At 32.9% G+C, this 22,729-nt stretch overlaps 1 protein-coding gene across 2 annotated transcripts in view; it reads left to right on the forward strand.

Annotated features, from left to right (window-relative positions):
* Positions 1–22,729, forward strand: part of LOC149529441 (uncharacterized) — a 106,219-nt gene that overhangs the window by 12,474 nt on the left and 71,016 nt on the right. For both annotated transcript variants that reach the window (XM_089808921.1, XM_089808922.1), the window contains exon 2: positions 10,608–10,783. In XM_089808921.1, the coding sequence (XP_089665047.1) occupies positions 10,608–10,783 (176 nt within the window). The remainder of the gene's footprint in view (positions 1–10,607; positions 10,784–22,729) is intronic.

A 22,729-nucleotide genomic window follows, 5' to 3' on the forward strand; every position in this document is an offset into this window, starting at 1 on the left:
AAACCTTTATTGGTTGATTTAGGGTAAAAAGTCTTTTTCTTTTATTTTTAAATTAGGAAATTCCTTTTTCATGTCCACACATAGGATAAAGGTGATTTAATATAATTAAAAGGTAGCATGTTCTTCTAATTAAATAAAGACTAGGATAAGGTGGTCAAACTATAGGTTATAATCAAATAAATAATAAATAATGATTTGAACAAGGAATAATGATTAGATAAATATGCAAAATTGATTAAGCATAAGATATAGTCTAGCATAGAGATTAAAAATGTTGAAAAAGGGGCTTATAGTTTTCTAGACCATTTTTGGGTGATTACAGGTTCCACGTGTATTTTGACAGGGTTTTGGAAGCGAATTTGGATTTCATTTCGGTGCATATTCCGGATCAGAATTGTGTCAAAACCAAGATCTAGCTTTCTTCGAGGAATCCAGTATCTTAGTACATATAAAAACTAGTAATATACATAATAGTTGCAATTGTCTAAGTCATCATGTCATACAACAATAGGATAATTTATAGATACCCAATAATTGGATTGTTAAACATACTTTGATATCTCTTAGAACAATATGGGCCCAATACAATTACTATAGAAGACTGCCTTTATATATACCATACTTTTGTATATTGAAATAACTTTGTAGACCCAAAACATTTCAAAAACTTGGGACTTGGTTAAAATTGAGCAAAAAAAACTTGACTTATCAACATTTTTAAATACTAAATTTGTTAATAAAAAAAAACATTATGCTAATTTGTTGAGTGTATTACTAATTTTTATCATATGTAAACCAAAATTATAGTTTAATACATATCATAGATCAGAAAACAATTCAATGTCAACATGAGTCACAATGTCATTTCCAGTAGCCATGTCATTCGTAGAAGTTGCCTCCTCTAGAGAGATTTTTGGCAATTTGTGCGATAATAATGTCTAAGTTAGCAATCTTGACTTATATCCCGATTCCTCATCACTTTCTTATTGTAATTGAGTTTCTCATTTGACAAATCACAATTATTAATGGTAATATGGGAGTGAAGACCCCAATGGGGTTGAGGGGATCTATTCAATGCCCAATGAGGTCATAGAGTAGTATCCCTTGTGGGGGTTTGGGGGCAATACCCCCAATATGATCGTTTGTGCGTGGGGTTTGGGGTAGGAACTTGTTGATGCGAGTTATGTTATGTTCCCACTACAACATGCAAAATCAAATACTTAGAGTTAGTAGTCCAAGATGAAACACCAAATCTCCAAATCTCTATTGAATAAGGATGCTCATATGCTAAACAATATATATACAAATTGTGTGATCAAATGAGACAATTCCTTCTTGATCGTTGACTTTCACTCAGTTTTAATCATGTGATATGTTGGTATAACAAAGGGACTTATGCTATTCATTCAATGGATATCAACTTGACTTTAACTTCTTTAATTACTTCCAATTAAATAAACCGCAATAGAGAAAGGGTTTAATAATTCTATCTAACTCTAGGAATGTAGGATAACGTTGATGATGGGGTGAGGCTCTAACCAATCCTTGCTTCACCTTGTCAACTAGGCATATGAGGTTTCTATCTTCTACGGATGTGGGAATGACTTTCACATTGTTAATACTCATTCAAATGCTAACGCAATCTAAATGAACATTTCCATAGAAGTTAAACGCTTGCAATTTAGGCCTAGACTAACCTTGCATGGCTACTTACAATCAACAAGTACCAAAAGGTATGGACACTAGCTTCATCACTACTTACCATTCAATATCTTCCATCCATCTACTTTTTCTTCTATTCAACATGAAATAAAATCCTAATCTAAGTGAGAGATGCAAAGAACCGTGCAATACTCCAAAACGGCCATATACATGCATTGTGCAAACACAACAATGAATAAAGAATGATCTTGGTAGTATTTAGCAACAATTGTCCAACATAACTCTCTTTCAAATAATGTGACCAGTCCTTTATCTAGAGGTTCAATTATAATGAATTACCAAGATTCAATTGGCCTAATTAATCTGCATAAGCCGTAATAAGGGTTTCCATAACCATAGCTGCAAATATTAAATGTCCACCCAATTACAACTAAGCACCACCACCTGGGCCAATAGAAAATTGCATTGCCTTCATAGGTCAATAAGAAAACAAATTAGCATAACCACTTGATAAGATGTACCAACAAATGAGCCAATGAAATAATTACAATATTCTGTAGGCCAATGAAAAGAGAGGTTAAGTAGAAGCTTGTAGAAGAAGAATAGTTGAACAAGCCACCATTTCATGAACCAATAAGATGACACCACTTGTATTTACACTAAGTCATCCTTGAGAATATTCTTTTCTTTATCCCTTTTCTCTCTTGGCAGATTCAAAGAATCTAGACATAGTACAGTGGAGTTCTTCCACTAGAATACTTGGCATGTTCTCATTGGTTAAGGAAATGGCTTCCACTTCAACATGCTCACCCTATAAATATAAACTTGATAAAGACCCCGTCTTTGATAATGAGAAATCATTGTTAAGCCTTCCATTGTGATGGCTCATATCCTCCAATTGCTTCATCTTCATGAATTATCTCCCTTGGATGCTTTTCTTGCTCTTCCCCTTTGATGTCTTACAATTTTTCTCTTGCCTTGATCTTCTAAGTTGCTACAACAAATGGATTTCAATTCAGCTTTACCTTTTAACACTCATCCTCATTTGAACCTTGCAAAACAAAATTATATCGTCAAATATTTGCAATTCACAACTTAAGCCATTTGGAGTACCGCGTAACCCCACCTTCACCATTTCGCAATCATGTCATTGTTGGGATGGGTACTTGAATTTCTATTTGAATTATGATTTTTGAATGTTACTAGTAGATATTTACTATGTTACTATGTGGAAAGTTCAATTCTTCTTGTTTATGTTGCAATTTTGATATGTTGAAGAATTTCAATTTGGTATGTTATACTGAAACATCATTTCATAGCTAGCATTTCAAGGTTCTATATGTATAGTATACAACACCCTGTTACCCCCATCCTTTGTTGTTGTTCCCTGCCGTCACAAAATTGAGGTCCTTTGTCCCCTTGTTTTGAAAATTCGTCTTGGCGTCCCAACGTACCCCAACGTTGGTGTTATACTGTATAAAAGTTGCACCCCATCATTCTTTAACCCCACCACTTGTAAATAATTGTGAAATTCTAAACGATAATTTCAATAAATGAAGCTAGTAAGAGTTAGAAAATCATCACAAACTTGCTACTTCTAAATTCATCTCTTGAAATGAGAGGAAACTAGTGGATATAAAATCAAGAATGCAATTCAATTTTTTTCACAAAACCATTCCAATTGATTTTATTTAAATCCCAACTTCCCATAACAAAATGTAATTGGGTCATGCAAATTGGAATCCCATCTCTCATTTTCAAATTGATTTGCAACCAATAATAATCGACATCATTCAAAAATTTGTTTTTTTTCTTATTTAAAATTGATCCTAATTATTTAAATTTGATAACTCCTTGAATAAATAAATTTGAATTGGCTCCTTTTTGGTTGAAATTGATCGATATTTTTGCAAAATCGAGGACCTTGGAAATATTTTATTTAATGCATGACCCTTTGTAACTTCAAGTTGATTGGAAAATATTTAATTTATTGCCACTTATGATTTCTTTTCCATTAATTTCAATTGCCCATTTGTTAAAATCAATGCCATTGGATAAATTTAATGCCACAATGGATGAATTAATTATTTGTATTTGAAATCGATCCTGATTTTGCAAAATTGAGGTAAATCATTTTAATCTCATCTCAATTTAAAACCCATTTTCATTTTGCAAACTCAATTTAAATTCTGTTTTCATTTTTGCAGAATCGAGGCAAATTGGGTTTTATCTTAATTTGAAATTAATCTCCATTCCAATTAATGCCATTGAAATCGATCTTCCCTTGCTTAAATTATTATATATTTAATTGAAAACTTATTAAATATTTAATCCAAAGCTCAATGCAAGGTTTAATTACATCAAATGGTTATCTTCTAATGGCCAATTTGAATTCAATCTCCATGCTCAAATGAATCTCTTTGGTTAATTCATTTTATTGCCACATGGGGAGGTGGAATCCACTTTTTGATGTGTTATTTGCCAGATGAGAAGATGGAACCACTTATTGATGTGGCAGCTTTGCCACTTGCGAAGGTGAAATCTACTTCTTAATCACCAAATGGGAAGGTGGAAACTAGTTCTTAATGTGGCAAACTTGCCACTTTAAAAGGTGGAATCCACTTCTCTACATGTCAATGCCACTTGGAGAGGTGGAACCCACTCCTCTATGTGGAGAACTTGCCACTTGAAAGATGGAGTCCACTCCTCTACATGTCAACACAAAACGGGGAATATTATTTAATTGTATCAATAATTTCTTTTTTATTTCCCATTTATGGGGATTTACTTAGGCTAGTTTTCAGAATTTATATTTTTGACTCAATTTTAATTTTAATATCCCAAATTTCACACAGCCAAATTTTACTATCTTTTCCCAAATTTTGACACAACCAAATTTTGCTATTTTTTCATGGTTTTCACACTTGGCTAAATTTTACCAATGTTTTCCCTCTGAACTTTAACACTAAGCCAAAATTGGCCATTTTTTCAAATTTTTTGTAACTCGACTTTTTGGAAGGCTCGCTAACTCTGAGTTGTTGCCAGAATTGCTCTATTGCCTAGACCTACCAGCAAAAAGAGGGGTCCGCATTTGCAATGGGACAATGGTGTGAAAATCTCTCAAAAAAAGCCTTGCCACTAAGTCCAAATTAAGGCCTTTGAAACCTTCATCTACAGTGAAAATCATGGTTTTTGAGCTATAGTCAAGAATCAATAAATTATATGAATTTAGATGAGTTTTTGACATAGAAATCACGTTTTTTTTGCATTTGCTTGTTTTTATAGGAAAAATTATCATGAGTTTTACAAAAACTCATTAGCAAGTTATTGGACAAGTAATTTGTCTGTCCTTTCAACTTACGGGTACTTGCGAGTTTTGCTAGTACTTGGGAAATTTTGCGATACTGCACTGAACAATTTATCGATTTCATAGGAGGAGGATTGACAAATGCTCTGATAACTTATAACATCTACATGTTGATTAAAACATTCCAAATAATAGGAGGGGTAAAGGTGACACCATGTTAATTGATATTGCTCCCATAGGATGTCTAATGTTAGGACTTATACGTATCTCCACTTTGGCTTCTACTCGACAATGTACAGCTATTATAGAGAAATATATCTTCATTTATGACAATCAGCTTTTAGTCAATGTGTGTTTTGGTAAAAACACATAAATTTCCATCAATAATAAGTACAACAGCACTCAGGAGGAAGGACAACAAAGCATGGCATTTTTAGCATGCAGTCATCATTATGTTTGGTCATTATCAGTCCAGTTCTTTACACCATAATCAAATAAGCATATAATGTTAAGACCAAGTATGTACATTAAGCAAAGAAAGTAAATCTCTGATAAGTCAATGTTAGCAGTCATTTAGGGGATTGGCAATCAGCTTATTTTATCAAACAAGTTAAATGTGTATGTATCAGTATATTCATTAGTTACTAGAAAATTATTTTGGTGAAATGAGTGTAATTTCCTGTCAAACAACAGGCAAACAACATAGTCAACTGTGAGGTTATTTCTGTTCCACCCGCTGATGTCAGTGATACTAACTTCCTCCAAATCACTTTTTCATGGCCACAAAATCTTTGTTGTTCAGAGGAGAGAAAATCTATGGCTGATATAATGCTATGTATGATGCCATTCACATGGAGAAAAAATAAGCATGTTTATAATATAGAAAATTCAGAAATTCTATTTAATGGAAACTCAATTCGCTTTCTTGGTTGTTCTATCTAATTGGTCATTGAGATGTATGTGTCCTTGAATATTCTGATGAGGTCATGAGTTTGTTGTATATTTTATTGTAAGTAACTAGCATAAATAATATGTAGACTTCTATGTCAGAGTTTAGTTGAAGTCTTTTGTCAGCTTGTCTAATTTATGCAAAATTTTGAGTGGTGCACAAAATCTTGATGATAGCTTAGGACACTTTATTGTAGAGGAAGCTGTTTAGTTTTATACTTTATCACCTTTCTTGGAAAGTTGAGGTGTTGTGGTTTGATTTGGTTATGCTCTTTTTCAAGCTCTTTCCATGTGTTTATTTCATTTGTTCCATCACTCATATATATCCATGAAGCCTTTGATATAAACTGTACTCTTTGCCTTTAGTTGTCAAGCATTAATGTTTTTGATAGAAGAGGCTGAAAACCATTCAATGTTTGTAAAGAGGTTATACATGTGGCTGAGTATATTATATTGTTATGTTTGAATTCTCCAAAGAAAGGTTTTCTTTTCAAAGTAGTAGTCTCGTTACAACATGGGACCTTAATATGTCTTTGCAATTTGGTTAGCCCTTTGTTTGCACATTATATTGTAGTGAATCCCCTTTGCTACATTCTAATTGGATTTCTACATTTGTGATGTTCTGCGTCTCATAAATGGGAACCCATCTCATAATTATACCTTATGCTTTTGGAATTTTTCATCTGAAGAAGATTGAGTACCATGTTGTAAGTTTAATGGACTCTCCTTTCTCTTGAAATTTAGTATATCATCTAAGAATCCTAAAATTCGTTACATGGTTTGAAAGTATTCTATTAACTTCATGAAAGTAGCAGGAGTAATCGGGTAACCAAATGACATTACTAGTAATTCAAAGTAGGAAACCTGGAGAGGCTGTTTGATTTTAAGATCTGCTCATACATTTAACTCAATTTAATTTAAAACAGTACAAAAGTGAACTGCTATAAAACATGAGAGGCATCACCCCAAATAGTACCTGAATTCGGTAGAGCAGAATAATTTTAATCTTTGTCTTGGTCAATCACAAGGATACAGGTTTAAGATTGAATCGTATGACTATGATTTGTAGAGTCTAGATAATTTGAAGAGAGAAATTTGATATTCTTGACCATCAAAATTACCATTGTAGCTTCCAAATAATCAAAACTTTTCAATAATTGCTTCTGCAGTGTCGTTGTACTAGACATTAAATTCAGAGTACACTAAAACTGTAAGAATGTGTCGTGTTTGATTTGTCTTTGGCTAAATGATAACCTCATCTTTCCTTGTTTTGTAACAAACGGTTTTTCATAACAAAAACAAAGACAGTTTATAAAGAGATTCATTGAATAGATAACTTAATTCCTTTTCATATGACATTAACTGTTTTAATTATCAACATTCAATTGAAATAACCATATCAATGATCAACTGAAATAACTAGTTTAACGATTAACTGAAAGTACACCGTATCTGTGATCAACTGAAATAACTAGGTTAACGATTAACTGAAAATAACTGTATCTATGATCAACTGAAATAACTAGATTAACGATTAACTATCTTTTCTATATGCAAGAAAGTAAATGCTTATCATGGAAAGAAGAAAAGAATCATACAAGTATCATCTAGTGGGTCTTTGGCTGGTTGTGCAAGCCTCGACTTTTGGTAAGAGGAGAACATTGACTTAGGCTTAGCCTCCCAACCTCGGACCATACTTATCCCCACACAATCTATTGAATTAGAAAGACCCTCCCTACCCCAGGATCGGGCTTGGGCTTGGGATATTCTTAGTCAAGCCACTTGAGCATCTTGGTGTTTAGAATGTCCGCATAGTTATGGACAGACATGTTTGCATAACTGGCACCACTAACATCAAGTGATCATTAGATGGCAAACATGCTTTTAAACTACCTGGGCCAAGGTTTTTTGATGGGTTCAATGACCTGATCACCACCGCTCGACTTGACAACAGGATACATTATCAGGGACGAGTATGAGCTATTAAGTAAAATTTATTTAATTAGATTTAATGTATCAAGTCTGATTTCACTTTTTTTATCCTTGCAGATTTCATCTCACCTCTTCACCTTTTTCCATAGCTAAACAGCCGGTGAGTCTTGAGTGTTCGAAATTTTAGAGCAACTGGCTCTTATTGATTTATGAATATTATAACTTCTAGCATTTCACAATCTGTGATTACATGATTATATTCTTTAAAAGAAAAAAATTGCAGAAATAATTATCATCTAATTCCAAGGTCTATTGGCAAGAATAAATTATGATTCCATGTTATAGACACTTCACTATGCTTATTGGTAAGCAACTCCCTAAAGTTATTTAGTTATAAATGAGGATAAACTACAGCTGCAGCTATGGAAATCGATTTGTAAAAATATTGGAATAACATAAATTGGAAATGATTATCACATGACCCGATATAAATTCGGAACTGTTTGAAGTCTTGCAAATTGATTGGTAATCAGCTCTTCTTCAGTTGCTTGTAGACGTAGCCACAATGTATAACTACTTAAATCATCAGCAAGAAAAGAGCATAAATGGCAGAGAGCATTAGAATGACGATGCTATGAAATGGAAAAAGGTTTCAATGGTCTTGCAGATATTCGATAGATGTGTAGCAGAGTATCGATTATGAATGGAGCCGCAATAAGCAAGGAAGAATGCGATATTAAAAGGAAAAGAAACGGGAATGTGTGCTTTTGCGTCTTTGGCTCTCCCGACTCATGATATAAAAAGGTTTTAAAAAGACTCTTTGGCTTTTGTAACTTAAAGAATATTTTCCAATTAAAAACACCGAGTGTTCAATCAGTTTCAAACAAAGGAAAGAATAAGAAAAAAATGGAAAAAAGAGTTGGAAGGTTATAATTCGAAAATTATTATGATTTATATTTATACATGTGCATGTAAATATATTGGTGAGGTGGCATCATTTTATTATAAGAAAATAATATGAGGGTGTCACTTCATTTTTATATCTATATATATATATGTATATGTATATGTATATGTATATGTATATGTATATGTATATATATATATATATATGGTAAAAGATCATTTAAAATCCTTTGAGGTACGTATTATATTTTAGTTTAAATTATTTTATATTTCTTGAATTATTTATTTAATAGCTCACGTGGGTCCTATAGATGTATCCTGAGTTCAAGTCGTTAGGTCCTTACCAAAGAAGTTTTAAGGTCATACCTGTCTATCTTGTTGATTGGACTAAGCAAGTATCCCATTCCATTGATCCCATTTAGCAATGCTTCGCCCCTTCATCTTCTCCTGCAATCACCCGTGAAACACTTCCACCATAATAACAGTTCAATAATAATTTTCATATAAACATTTAAAAGATTTTAAATTATTAACCATAATTCCAAAATCAAGCAACTGCTAAACATCATATAACAAATAATGGTTAACGACCATCTTCATTAACAGTTAATACAATGGATATAAACAACTACCTACAGTCCAACGACTATGAGAAATTTTTAAAACTAGGTCAAAATTTGGGTGTAACATGTTTCTTGTCGAAGTTTTGCTAATTTGGTAGTGGTACGATGCAAGTTCTAACATCAACCTGATATCTTATTTGGGCTCAAACCTGAATCCCAGTTATTGTGCCTATCTGATTCCTATTCTAGCACTTAATGTAGTGCTATAGTGCCAAAATTTCCAGCACCATTGTGCAAAACCTAGTATTGTTGCCAATGCGGTTTACTATAGAACTTTGTGTTTACAGTGCCAAACATCAATGTTCCACTGGCCCTAGGATTGAGGACCTCTTCAATACTAACTCTGGTTAGAAATCTGGTCATGTATTTGATAGCAGTTCATCAACATCAACTTCCATTTGCAACATTGTTTGATCTGTCCATGGGAGCTATACAGAGAGATGTCTTACCTTAATTATATGTTCTATTCTCTAGTTTCTTAATGTACCTCTAGAGGGTTAGTGCACCTGTTCCTAGAGGTTCAATGACATAAAAGTATGTTTAGATTACTGAAATCCAGATCATTTACTTAGTTCTGTTTTAGTTTCTGTTGTTTTGATGTAAAATTATATTTTCTGAGCATTCATACTCAAGCTTCTACCATTGTAACTATGTTTCTCACTTATATCTTGTGAAGCTTTCATAGTATGTTGAATTGATGTACAAGAAAGATGACCTATAACTTATAGGCACATAATGGATCAGATTTACAGTTTGCACTGTTATGATTCAGAAAATTCTGCATGAGTCCTAGTTCACTTTGGGCATACAGAATTACATCCATAAGAATTATATGGGGCAGAAAAAATATTATATTGTCGATTTGTTATTCTTTCTGCCTCATGTATTATCTCTATATTGAAATGTCAATGACTTTTTCTTTTGACATTGTTCACTTATTGGAGAGACCTTGTCATCAAAGTTCTCATAAAAAGTAGAGAAATAGTATATGACATTATTCCTTTGCAATGAATGTTACATATGCTAATTTATCAAAGAAGCCAACTCATACATTATATCATACTATGAGACCCCTATTTATTTCAAACTTGCTAAAATAGAACAATGACTTGCTTTCCATTCTATTGAAGGGTTAGGTTTGGGAAGGTTTTCTAGATTGCAATACTTTTGAAAATCCACTTATATAGTATAATATTAGGGTCTAACATTTCCAGTCTCTCTATTTGCAGGGAGGTTCACTTTTGGTATTTGCATCCGGAAGAGGTGCAAGATAGAACTCTCATTGATGCATATAAAGGGTTGCTTTCATCAGAAGAATGTGCACAAATTTCTCAATTGGAGGAAAAGAAGATTCAAAAACAGGCACTGCTTGCTCGTGTTTTGGTGCGCACTACTCTTGCAAAATGTAGGATTCAATGGGATTAAAGTTTTCTTGGCTAATTGTACATGCTTTTGCTTTCTTGGATTTGTACTCATACCTTTGTTTTAAAATATGTAGGTAAATCTTTTGCATCAATTAGGGAAAACTTTGACATGAAATTTGCATTTCTACTGCATAAATTAGCAGTAAACAAGATTTAAAATAGCATAGAATGAATATATAAATTTGATAGGTTAATTGGCATTATAAGCTTTTATGACAGATCTCAGGAAGCAGTATTAATGTAGTAGTCAATTTCATTGTGGAGTAGTTCTGACCGTATGCTGTCAATTTTCGTTTAAACAAAGTCTCCAGTATTGAATCAAAGGAGTTTTAAGAGAATAGCTACCGGCTCACTAGTTTGCACAAAGTTTTGTGGCATTGAATGATTGTTAACGCTCTCAAGTGAGCATCAAACAGAGGTTATTGTATAAGAGAATTCAAGAACAAGAAAACATGCTGTAATTATAAAGGTTCTATCATATAAAAGTTCTGTACAAACTCTGTATGGATGTTGGCTATATTCCATGGTGTTTCAAGGATGCTGTTATAGTGTAGTAGTCAACTTCATTGCAGAGTGGTTCTGATTCCATGCTGGCAATCAAGTTTTCGACAAAATTCTCCTGTTTTGAAACAAAGGAATATTAAGAGGATAGCCACTGACTCACTAGCTTGCGCAAAGTTTTGTGACATTTGATAGTGCTAACACTCTCAAGTGAACACCAACCAGAGGTTATTCTACAAGAGGCTTAAAAAACAAATAACTTAGTTTATGTATATTATAGATACTCAGATACATTATATATGTATGTATGTCTATAAATATATTTATGTATATAATACACACACACACACACGTCTACATGCATTCATATATATATAAATATTTACACATATATACATATATGTACATTCATATATTTTAAACATACATACATGCATACGTAGAAATGCATATATACACATATATGCATACATATGTATATATGTATGTCTATGAATGTATATATCCATATATGTGTATGTATACGTTGATGTAAATATATTATACACAAGCATATACAATGTACATAGATACATACACATACATATTATGCATACATACATCTACATGTATATACAAATACAAGCACACCCATATACATACATATATTATATGTGTACATATAAATATGTAAGCATGTTATACCATAGTCACCAAGAGACGAGAGTACCTAGAGATGCCATATTTTTAATATAATTTAATAATTTTCACAAAATATCATGAGATAGAACTTTGATAACAAACAATAAATAAGCTAGACGAGAACCCTAAATAGTGAAGACAATTTCTCTTTAAACCATTACATTGAGAGGATATATTTAAACAACTATTTATGTCTTTCAAAACATCTAGTGTCAGTAGTTACGATCACTATAACGTTGCATGGATTTTTCTATCATCCAAAATATCAGTGCATTATGTGAGTTATATTTAATTTATTTCCTTTATATCACGTTTTTCCCTAAGTTTTCTTGTGGGAGATATCAATTTTTGGTTGGGAGACTTAGGAGACGATGGCCAAAAAAAGCTTGCATATGGACATTTCTGGTGATGTCTCCAAGATGTGTTGTAGGGGGTGGGTTGCCATGGTCTACAGACACCCCTATGTTTATATATGTCTATAGCTATGTACACTCACACACACATATACACACCCATATATTATAGGCATATGTAGGCAAGTATGTACATATATACACGCTACATACATATACTATATATATCTATGGATATATATGTGTATACTATGTACTATGTATACACACATACATAATATATCTATGTATATATCTAATGCACATATGTATTTGTTTCTATGTATTACTAGGTTTGGACTATGATAAGATGGGATGGCTGAAGAACAATTAAGCATTGCCCTAGCTATGTGTTCCCCTTCCTAATGCACATCCATTTCCTACACCATTTTGAGATTTGCATTGAATCTGTTTGCATAGTAGCATGGTCATGATAGAGAACCACATTGTAGGGGGAAGCTTCCAATTGAGACAATCTCTTTATGTAAGTTATTAGTCTGATTCAAATGCATTGGCAGCTTGATTCTAGTAGGCAACAACTACCTCAAATGCTAGTAATTCTCCCAAGCAACTAAAGAGCTAGATGCATGTATATATTTATACATACATCCACATACATACATACCAACCTACATACATATATAGACATATATATGTATTTATGTATGTCTATATAATAATATATACAACATATGTATGTATTTCATGAGGCGAGATTATCATGTGCAAACCGATTCTATGCAATCTCATAATGGTGTGGGCCATTGATATATGTTAGGAAGAGGAGTCCACAAGTCAGACACATATGTACAGTCATACATACCTACATACATAATACATGTTAATATGTATGCTTGTCTATATCTATATTTATGTTACAGCCCAAAATTTTGACCTAATTATAAACTTGCTCATAACTGTCGGATTTAATGGATTTTTCTTTCATGATCATGTGAAGTAGGTAGTTATTAATATCCGTTGTATTAATTGTTAATGAAGATGGTCATTAACCATTAACTGTTATATGATGTTAGCAATTGCTTGATTCTGGAATTATGATTAATAATTTAAAGTCTTGTAAATGTTTATATGAAAATTATTATGGAATTGTTATTATGGTGGAGGTGTTTTCATGGGTGATTGTAGGAGAAGATGAAGGGGGGGGAAGCATTGCTAAACGGGATCATCGGAATGGGATACTTGTTTAGTCCAATCAACAGGATTGACAGGTATGACCTTAAACCTCTTTGGTAAGAACTTAACTACTTGAACATAGCATACATTTGTGGGACCTGCATGAGCTATTTAAATAAATAATTTGAGAAACATAAAATAATTGAGTTAAAATATAAAAAGTACCTCAAAGGATTTAAAATGATCTTTCACCATATTTTCCATATTATTATAATATATATATGCACGTACATATAAATATAAAAATGAAGTGACACCGTTAAATTATTTTCTTATAATATAACGATGCCACCTTACTAACATATTGACATGTACATATATAAATATAAAATTATGATAATATTCAAATTATCATAATATTCGAATTATAACCTTCCAATTTTTTTTTCCATTTTTATTCCTTCCTTGTTTATAGCCGATTAAATAGTTGGCATAATAAATTTACAAATATTCTCATGTTACGGAAGCTAAGAAGTCACGACTTGTTCCTTTTAATGGATGCCGTGAGAAGAAGGCAGATATCATATTTCAAACACCCGACTACCCTGTTTGCTACGTTTTCCAGTTAGATATTGCAAGTTAAGTGTGATGAAATAGCTGGGTGCTAGCAAGGCAATACTTTCGACTTGTTTAGGTTATGTGAAACAACCAAACACAATCCTTTCAATTTGATTTTCTTGTTTAGAAACATTGAATTTCATAGCATCAAGTTCAGTATTCGATTTTACAGATTGAACTTCTTGTAGTTTAGTATTGTTGCATGACAAGTGAAAGCCAAGTAATTGTAGTATGGATTCATAAGTCATCATGCCAATAGAGAATAGAATTAAACAATAAATTTTGCAATCTTTATTTTACTCAAATCACAGATTGTTTAACCAATGGAATCATAAGTTGTTAACCAATGGAAGTTAAAATACAATGAAATTATTTCTGCAAGTCTTTAATCACAGAATGTGAAATGCTGGAAGCAACCATTTGCCTTAAATTAACATAACAGGGTCGGATGCTCTAAAATTCCGAACACCTAGGACCCACCGGCTGTGTAGCCGCGAAAAAAGGTGAAGAGGTGAGATGAAATCCTGCAAGGATAAAAAAAATGAAATCAAACTTGATACTTTAAATCAAAATAAATAAATCTTACATAATAGCTCATGCTCATCCCTGTAATGTAACTTGTTGTCAAGTTGAGCATTGGTGATCGGGTCGATGAACCCATCAGAAATCCTTGGCCAAGGTAGTTTAAGGGCATGCTTGCCATCTAATGATCACTTGATGTTAGAGGTGCCAGTGATGTAGACATGTCCATTTCATAACTATGCGGACATTCTAAACACCAGGATGCTCAGGTGGCTAGACTAAGAACATCCCAAGCTCGATCCCGAGGTAGGGAGGGCCTTTCTAATTCAATAGATTGTGTGGGGATAAGTATGGTCTGAGGTTGGGAGGTTAAACATATGTTAATGCTTCTCTTTTTACCAAAACCAAGGCTTGCACAACCAGCTAAAAACCTTCCGGATGATACTTGTATGTTTCTTTCCTTCTTTTCTTGATAAGCATTTACTTACTTGTATGTAGAAAGGATAGTTAATCAATAATTTAGTTAATTCAGTTAGTTAGAGATATAATTATTTTCAGTTGATCGTTAATATAGTTATTTCAGTTGAACATGTTCAGTTAATCGTTAATCTAGTTATATCAGCTGATCATGGATATAGTTATTTTTCAGTTAATCGTTAAACTAATTATTTTTGGATGATCATTGATATGGTTATGGTTATTTCAGTTATTTGTTAAAACAGTTAATGTCATATGAAAAGGATTTCAGTTATCTATTCAATGAATGTTGGAAAAATCTTTATTTAAACTGTCCCTGTTTTCAATATGAAAAATTGTTTGTTACAATTTATGTATGTACATTTATACATATGGATATGTATATACATTAATTTAATAGATATGCACATACATTTATATATGTATGTATTACATGATGACCCTACAATAGATGAGTACTCTCAATGTTGTAGATCCCCCTTTCTAATTGCATTGTTCCATGATTGCATTGAATCTATTTGCACCACATTATTATGCCTCAAAGACACGTGGTGGCGGGTATTACAAGTCAGTAAATTATTAGTTTGATTCCCATGCATTGGTATCTTGATGCTAAAAGTTTGCAACTACCATAAATATCACGACATCACCCAAGCAACCCAAGGGATAGATGTACTTGAGGGATCCCTTATTGGGCTTTGAAATGGATGATTTTGGGAGGTTTTTAGAATTGGCTACAATTCAAGACTTGTAGATCTAGCCCTTTCTCGACATGGGTCTAATGTCGACACCTTTACAAGATGATAAGAGAGCTCTTGCATAGAAAACAAGTGTCTTGAGAAATTTCAAAATCTGATGTTTAACCTACCACATTTTAATGAGTTTCCCAAGCAGCAAAAAAGGGTTGACAAAGGTTCTCGAGTAATCAGTTACTTGGGTCTGGCTTCGAGGATCTCAGAATCGGCTATTAGTGGTGAACTTGTAGATATATCACTTTACCAACATGCTTCTAATATTGAGTTTGTTTCAAGATGACAAGAAAGCTCTTTCATAACAATCAAATGTCCTTGGCAAAGTCAGTTCCTTTGTTGGATTCACACCTTTAAAACGTGATTCATTTTGTGTTCAAAGGAACTCAAGTGATCGCTTACTAGTTGTTGAAAATACACACATCAATCTTGTCAAATAAAGATCTTTTCTTGAGAATAATCTAGCCTGTATTTGATCAGGCCTGAATACTGATTATTAAAGTATCCTTTTGATACTTATCAAAATCCCTGAGTGTGAATTCAGAATTCATCGATTTCTCTGAATATATTAATTCTGAATTGGGATGACTGCTGTATCAACTCAATGCCTTGGTTATTGATTGTCTAATGCAACAGCCATCGGTCTTAATAAATATGACATCCGAGGGTCACGGTCATGAAAGGTTGTGACTTCCCCCATGGCAAATGCCAAGGGGAGTCACAGCCTTTCATGATCGTGACTCTCCTTAGAGTATCAGCCTCATGAATACTAATTGCCAATTTAGACTAATCTGCCGATACCTTATATTTCCTTTTGTATATAAGAATATATAAAAATATATTGTGACTAATAATAATCTATACAATTATATGTATATATAAAACAATAGAGTATATATATTTGTATTATCACAAACATATATATACATTCAACAATATATTAAATCCATTACAAATATAAGAATGCTTCAAGCCGAATGAAGCTATATCCTTGACACTCCCTCTTAGAAGAAAAGAGGATTGAGAGCATACTACTAGGATGCATTTGTCTAAACCATTATCACTATTCTTGTCTAAATCAGAATTGAATCCAGTGATAAACACCGTATCAATAAATCAAAGCATTCCGGATTATTAATCCAATGTAGTCAATCTTGATACATTTGTCGTCATGTATTTCAACAATTTCAGAGATACATGACAAGAAGTCAAACTATTGTTAAGATCATCACCTTACAATAGTGACCTCACCGCATGAAAGATCGTCACCTTTCTTGCCATGACATATCCATAATATTGCAATATTGATTTTATTAAATATTCAATAACAATTTTACATAATATTGAATTACAGTTTGGTTATACCAAGTTTGTTCCAGAAGTATTCAAGTTTCAACATTGCTAGAGGTTTGGTGAAGATGTTTGCATTTTGTTCTTTAGCGCTAATGTACTTTAGTTTGATAACATTTCTGTCTACCGTATCCCTTATATAGTGGTAAGAAATCTCTATATTTTTAGACCTGTTATGAAAAACTGGATTAACTGAAAGTTTAATACAGATTTGATTGTCACAATGAATTATGGTGGATTCTAGTGGTTTTCCAAGTAATCCGTATAAAAGTTCCCTTAGCCATACTGCTTCGTGTGCTCCCATGGAAGCTGCTATATATTCTACTTTTGTAGAGCTCTGAGCAACCGTTGACTATTTTCTACTGAACCAAGATATCATAGCTGATCCAAGACTAAAATAACACCTTGTTTTACTCTTATGGTCAATAGTATAGCCTGCCCAGTCAGAATCAAAATACCCTTGAAGTTGTAGCTTAGTATTATCATACTTTAATCCAAGTCCAATAGTTCCTCTTAAATATCTTAAAATATGTTTGGCACCCATTAGATGAATCTTCTGAGGCTCACACATGAAGTGACTTAATACATTTGTAGCATAGTAGATATCTGGTCGAGTGTTTACAAGTACATAAGGGATCCAACAATTTGTTGATAGCGAGTAGGATCTACTAATTCTGAGTCTGCTGCTTCACTCCTAAGTTTATGAAAATTAGTTTCCATTGGAGTAAATAGCGGCTTACAATCCATCATCCCAAATCTGGTCAATATATCTGTAGTGTACTTTTTCTTGATTTAGGAAGATGTAATTGCCCTTTTGTCGCACTTCTAGACCCAAAAAATAATGTAGAAGACCTAGATCCTTTATGTCAAATTCAGCTATGAGGTCCTGTTTACATTTGGCTATAAGATGATCTGCACTAGTTGTCAACAAGTCATCGACATAGAGAACGAGTATCAACATGTCATTATTAGATATTTTGAAATATATATTCGGATCAGCTTCATTCTTGGAGTATCCCAAGTTGAGAAGATAGTTGTCTATTCTCTCATAACAAGCCCTGGGAGCTTGCTTCAACCCATAGAGGGCTTTCTTTAGTTTACATAGGTATAGTTTATGATCATGTGTAGTGAATCCTCTTGGTTGTTCTATATATACTTCCTCTTCAATGACACTGTTCAAGAAAGCTGCCTTTACATCCATTTGATGTATTTTCCATCCTTTGGATGTAGCAATGGCAATTATTGTTCTTACTGAAGTATAACGTGCAACTGGAGTGAAAGTTTTTTCATAATCAATTCCGGCCTTTTGAGAAAATGCCCTTGCAACAAATCTGACTTTGTTCTTTTTAGTGCTTCCGTCAGGTGCATATTTGATTTTAAACAACCATTTTGAGGATACAACTGATTCGTCTTTAGGTATAGGAACAATATCTTTGACGTCATTGTTTAGAATGGACTAATATTCCTCTACCATTTCATCTTTCCATGCTTGACATTTTAAGGCCTCCTCAACATTAGTTGGTTATGTTTTTGTGAGTTTTGTCAATAAAACAACATAGCATTTTTGATTTCGTGTTTTCTAATATTCTCTAGAAACCTCATTTGGTTCCACATTGCTCTCTTCAATCATTTTCCTTGCCCATAGTGGTCTTTTCTTGCGATTTAAAACTTAATCATTCTCAGCATTAGATGCAGGTGTGTCTCTGTCTTCTGAAAGGCTCTCCCTCAGATTTCCAGTTGAGTTATCTTCTATAGTGTTCTCTCTCTGATTCTCATTATTATGATCATCTTCTATGATGAATTCCCTCTAATTCTCAACTTCCTCGTCTTCTTTGTTTAAAGATGTTTTGAAAGCGATATCTTTGTCAAACTTAACATCCCTACTGATTTCAATAGACTTTTGTCCTGGAACATATACTCTGTATCCCTTAATTGTTTCACTGTAGCCAACGAATATGCCTTTCTTTCTGGAAGGTTCTAATTTAGACCTTCTCTCTTTGGGAATGTGAATGTAGACTGGACAACCGAAAATTCTTAGATGACTAAGATATGGTTTGTTCCCTGTGAAGGCTTCTTCGGAGTTATATTTTCTAATGTTACATGTCGGCTTTTGTTTTGAATGTATACTGCTGTAGTTGCTGCTTTGGCCCAAAAAGGCATAGGGAGATTTTGATCATGAATCATGGCTTTTGTTGCTTCTATAATAGTTCTATTTTTTCTTTTTGCAACCTTGTTTTGTTGAGGATTATACGGTACTGTAGTCTCCCTCTTAATCCCAACAGAAATACAGAATTCTTTGAAGATGTCAGATGTGTATTCACCTCCATTATTTGATCTTAATGTTTTTATTTTCTTTCCAGTGTGATTTTCCACTAGGGCTTTAAATTCTTTGAGTTTTTGTAAAAATTCATTAGATTCTTTAAGTTTTAGAAAGTATATCCAAGTTTTCCTCGAGTAATCATCAATGAATATTACATAGTACAACAACCCCCCTAGTGAAGGTGTTGACATGGGTCCACACAAATCAGTGTGGATGAGTTCTAGTACAATTTTGACTTGTGTTTACTTAAAGGAAAGTATCCTTTCTTATTTTCTCCTAGGGGACACCATTTACAAATACTAATGTGATCAGATTTGAGATTAGGTATGCCTATAGTGTTTTTTCCTATGTTTGGAAGAGCACTAAAGCCAAGGTGTCCTAATCTTCTATGCCAAAGTTCATTTGAATTATGGACTTCATGATTTAGTGCTGCTTGTTTTGCTTTAATATATATTTTGTACAAGCTTCCATCTCTTGATCCTACACTAAAGGCGTTCTTAATGTTGGAGTTTTTAGTGCATAGTAACACTTTATCCTCATTGAAGGAGACACAGTATCTTGGTCAGCTAGGCCTGAAATGGAAATTAGGTTTCTTTTTATTCCTAGTACAAATAGTACATCTTTTAGTTGAAGAGTCTCTCCTGTTTTTATTTGTAAGGAGCAGGTCTCAATTCCTTTTACTGGATAAGAAAAATTATCGCCAATTGTGAGTTCCTCTGTGAAATACTCTTTGAATGTTTCAAACTGATTTCTGAATCTAGTTATGTGTCTGGAAGCTCCACTATCTATTATCCAAGTATTATTACTTGTATTTTATTCACTTGACAAAGCTAAATAAAATAGAGGATTTTCCACTTCATGAGATTCAGATATAGCAGCTTGAATTTTCTTCCATTCAGGAAAAAATTTCGGACGTGACCAAATTTATCACATCGATAGCATTGAACTTTGGATAGATCCTTTTCTTTGTGATATTGAGAATTATTTCCTCTTTTTGGTTTGAACTTCCTCTTCTTCCCTTTGTTGTTGGTATGTAGGGCTTGAATCTCCCCTTGTTTATTTGTGCAAATTCCTCTTGAGATTAATCGGGATTCCTCTTCATGAATGCTCTCATTGTTGAGTTGATCAAATTTTGGAAGTGAGGGACGACTTACACATTGAATGAAGGGTTCCCATGATATAGGTAAGCCTCTTATTGCAATTAGTGTAAGTTCCTTGTCATCTGCATTGTTTCCAAAAGTAGCAAGTTGGTCTCTTATCCCTGAGATTCTTAAGAACTAAGTTGTCATTGACTCTCCTTTGTTTATTTTTATATTCAGGAGGTGATGTTTTAATGTTAGTATTCTGCTTGCATTGTTTATTTCAAATGTATATTTTATAGTTTTAAATACTTCATAGGCTGTTTTCAATCTTGCTATGGAGGGAAGTATGTGATCCCTTATGGCGTCAATTATAATCTTCTTACCTTTACTGTTACGTCTTTTCCAAGTTGTTTTTTCTGATTCTTCTTCAAGCATCTTAATATTTTTTTCTATGAAGGAATCTAGTTTAAGTTCTTCAAGGAAGGCTACAATTCAAATTTTCCATGAAGAGAAGTTTACAATCCCTTCCAATTTGTCTTCTACTCTGATTCCGTTCACCATTTTGATTGAGATTGAGTTTGACTAATACAAGGAGAGGAACGAATCTGCTTTATGATTTTTCTCTAGTTAGGCTCTAATACCATGTTAAATAAAGATCTTTTCTAGAGAATAATCTAACCTGTATTTGAGTAGGCTTGAATACTGATTATTGAAGTATGCTTTTGATACTTATCAAAATCCTTGAATGTGAATTCTGAATTGATCGATTTCTTTGAATATATTAATTCTGAATTGTGATGATTGTTGTATCAACTCAATGCTTTACTAAATATGACATCCGAGGGTCACGGTCATGAAAGGTTGTGACTTCCCCTGTGGCACACAACCTTTCATGATTGTGACTCTGCTTAGAGTATCGGCCTCATGAATACTAATTGCCAGTTTAGACTAATCTGCCGATACCTTATATTTCCTTTTGTGTATGTAAGAATATATATTAATATATTGTGACTAATAATAATCTATACAATTATATATATATATATATATATATATATATATATATTTGTTAAACAATAGAGTATGTATATATATATATATATCTGTATTATCACAAACATATATATACATATACATTCAACAATATATTAAATCCATAACAAATATAAGAATGCTTGAAGCCGAATGAAGCTATATCCTTAACAAATCTTTCCAATCCTAAATGGCCTCAATTGTGAATACTTTCCAAACCCTTTAATTCTTTCTTCACAAGAGTTTGAGATGTTCATATCCATAATTATGTGGGTTGTAGGGTACTCTTACTGTCAAGGTAATTAGGATACTCCTATCATAACAACAAACCCTTATGTGTGCTCTGCTACTCAATCTCTATTATTTGGAGCACAACCAAGACAACCTCAAGGTTGGTCTACTCCTAACACAACAATCGCACCATATAAGTATTTATAATAATAGTTTGACATTTCAACATATTCCAATTACAATTTCCATAAATAAGTAAAAATTACCAAAAATGTTTCTACACAGCTTTTCAAACTTACCCATTGTAATGACTTCTTTTTCTAACTTCTATAGCTTGACCTAGAAAACATAAACCCTAACACAAATTAGGGTTTGGGTCTTGAAACTCCCTAGCTAGCAATAGACCTTAACATGCTATCACTTTATATATATATATATATATATACATAAAATGTATACACACCATGGAATCAATATTTATCTAAACTTATAATAATTCATTGTGAAGATTGAACAAATACATCACAACTTTGCTCATTTTAGATTTCATGAATCTATCTTCCTTTCTTGTTAATCTTGACGAAAGATGGTAGAATTACCATGAATAAGACATGGAAATAATTTACAAATGGGCTCCCTAAAGGTCGATACCTATGTTAAGACCCTCTTGATATGTGAATGATTTACTTTGTTACTCCCCTCACAAACTCCATATCCTTCAAAGACATTAGAAGATGGAGAATCAAATTCATGGTGCTAATACTAGATATTACATATTATTGATTTTCCGCCTACATGTATGCCTGGTTAATAGTTTTGAATTTACTGCATATGATTA

The sequence above is a fragment of the Cupressus sempervirens genome, chromosome 11 (assembly GCF_028749045.1).
Source record: "Cupressus sempervirens isolate cs-2001-9-10 chromosome 11, ASM2874904v1, whole genome shotgun sequence".
Lineage (NCBI taxonomy): Eukaryota > Viridiplantae > Streptophyta > Pinopsida > Cupressales > Cupressaceae > Cupressus > Cupressus sempervirens.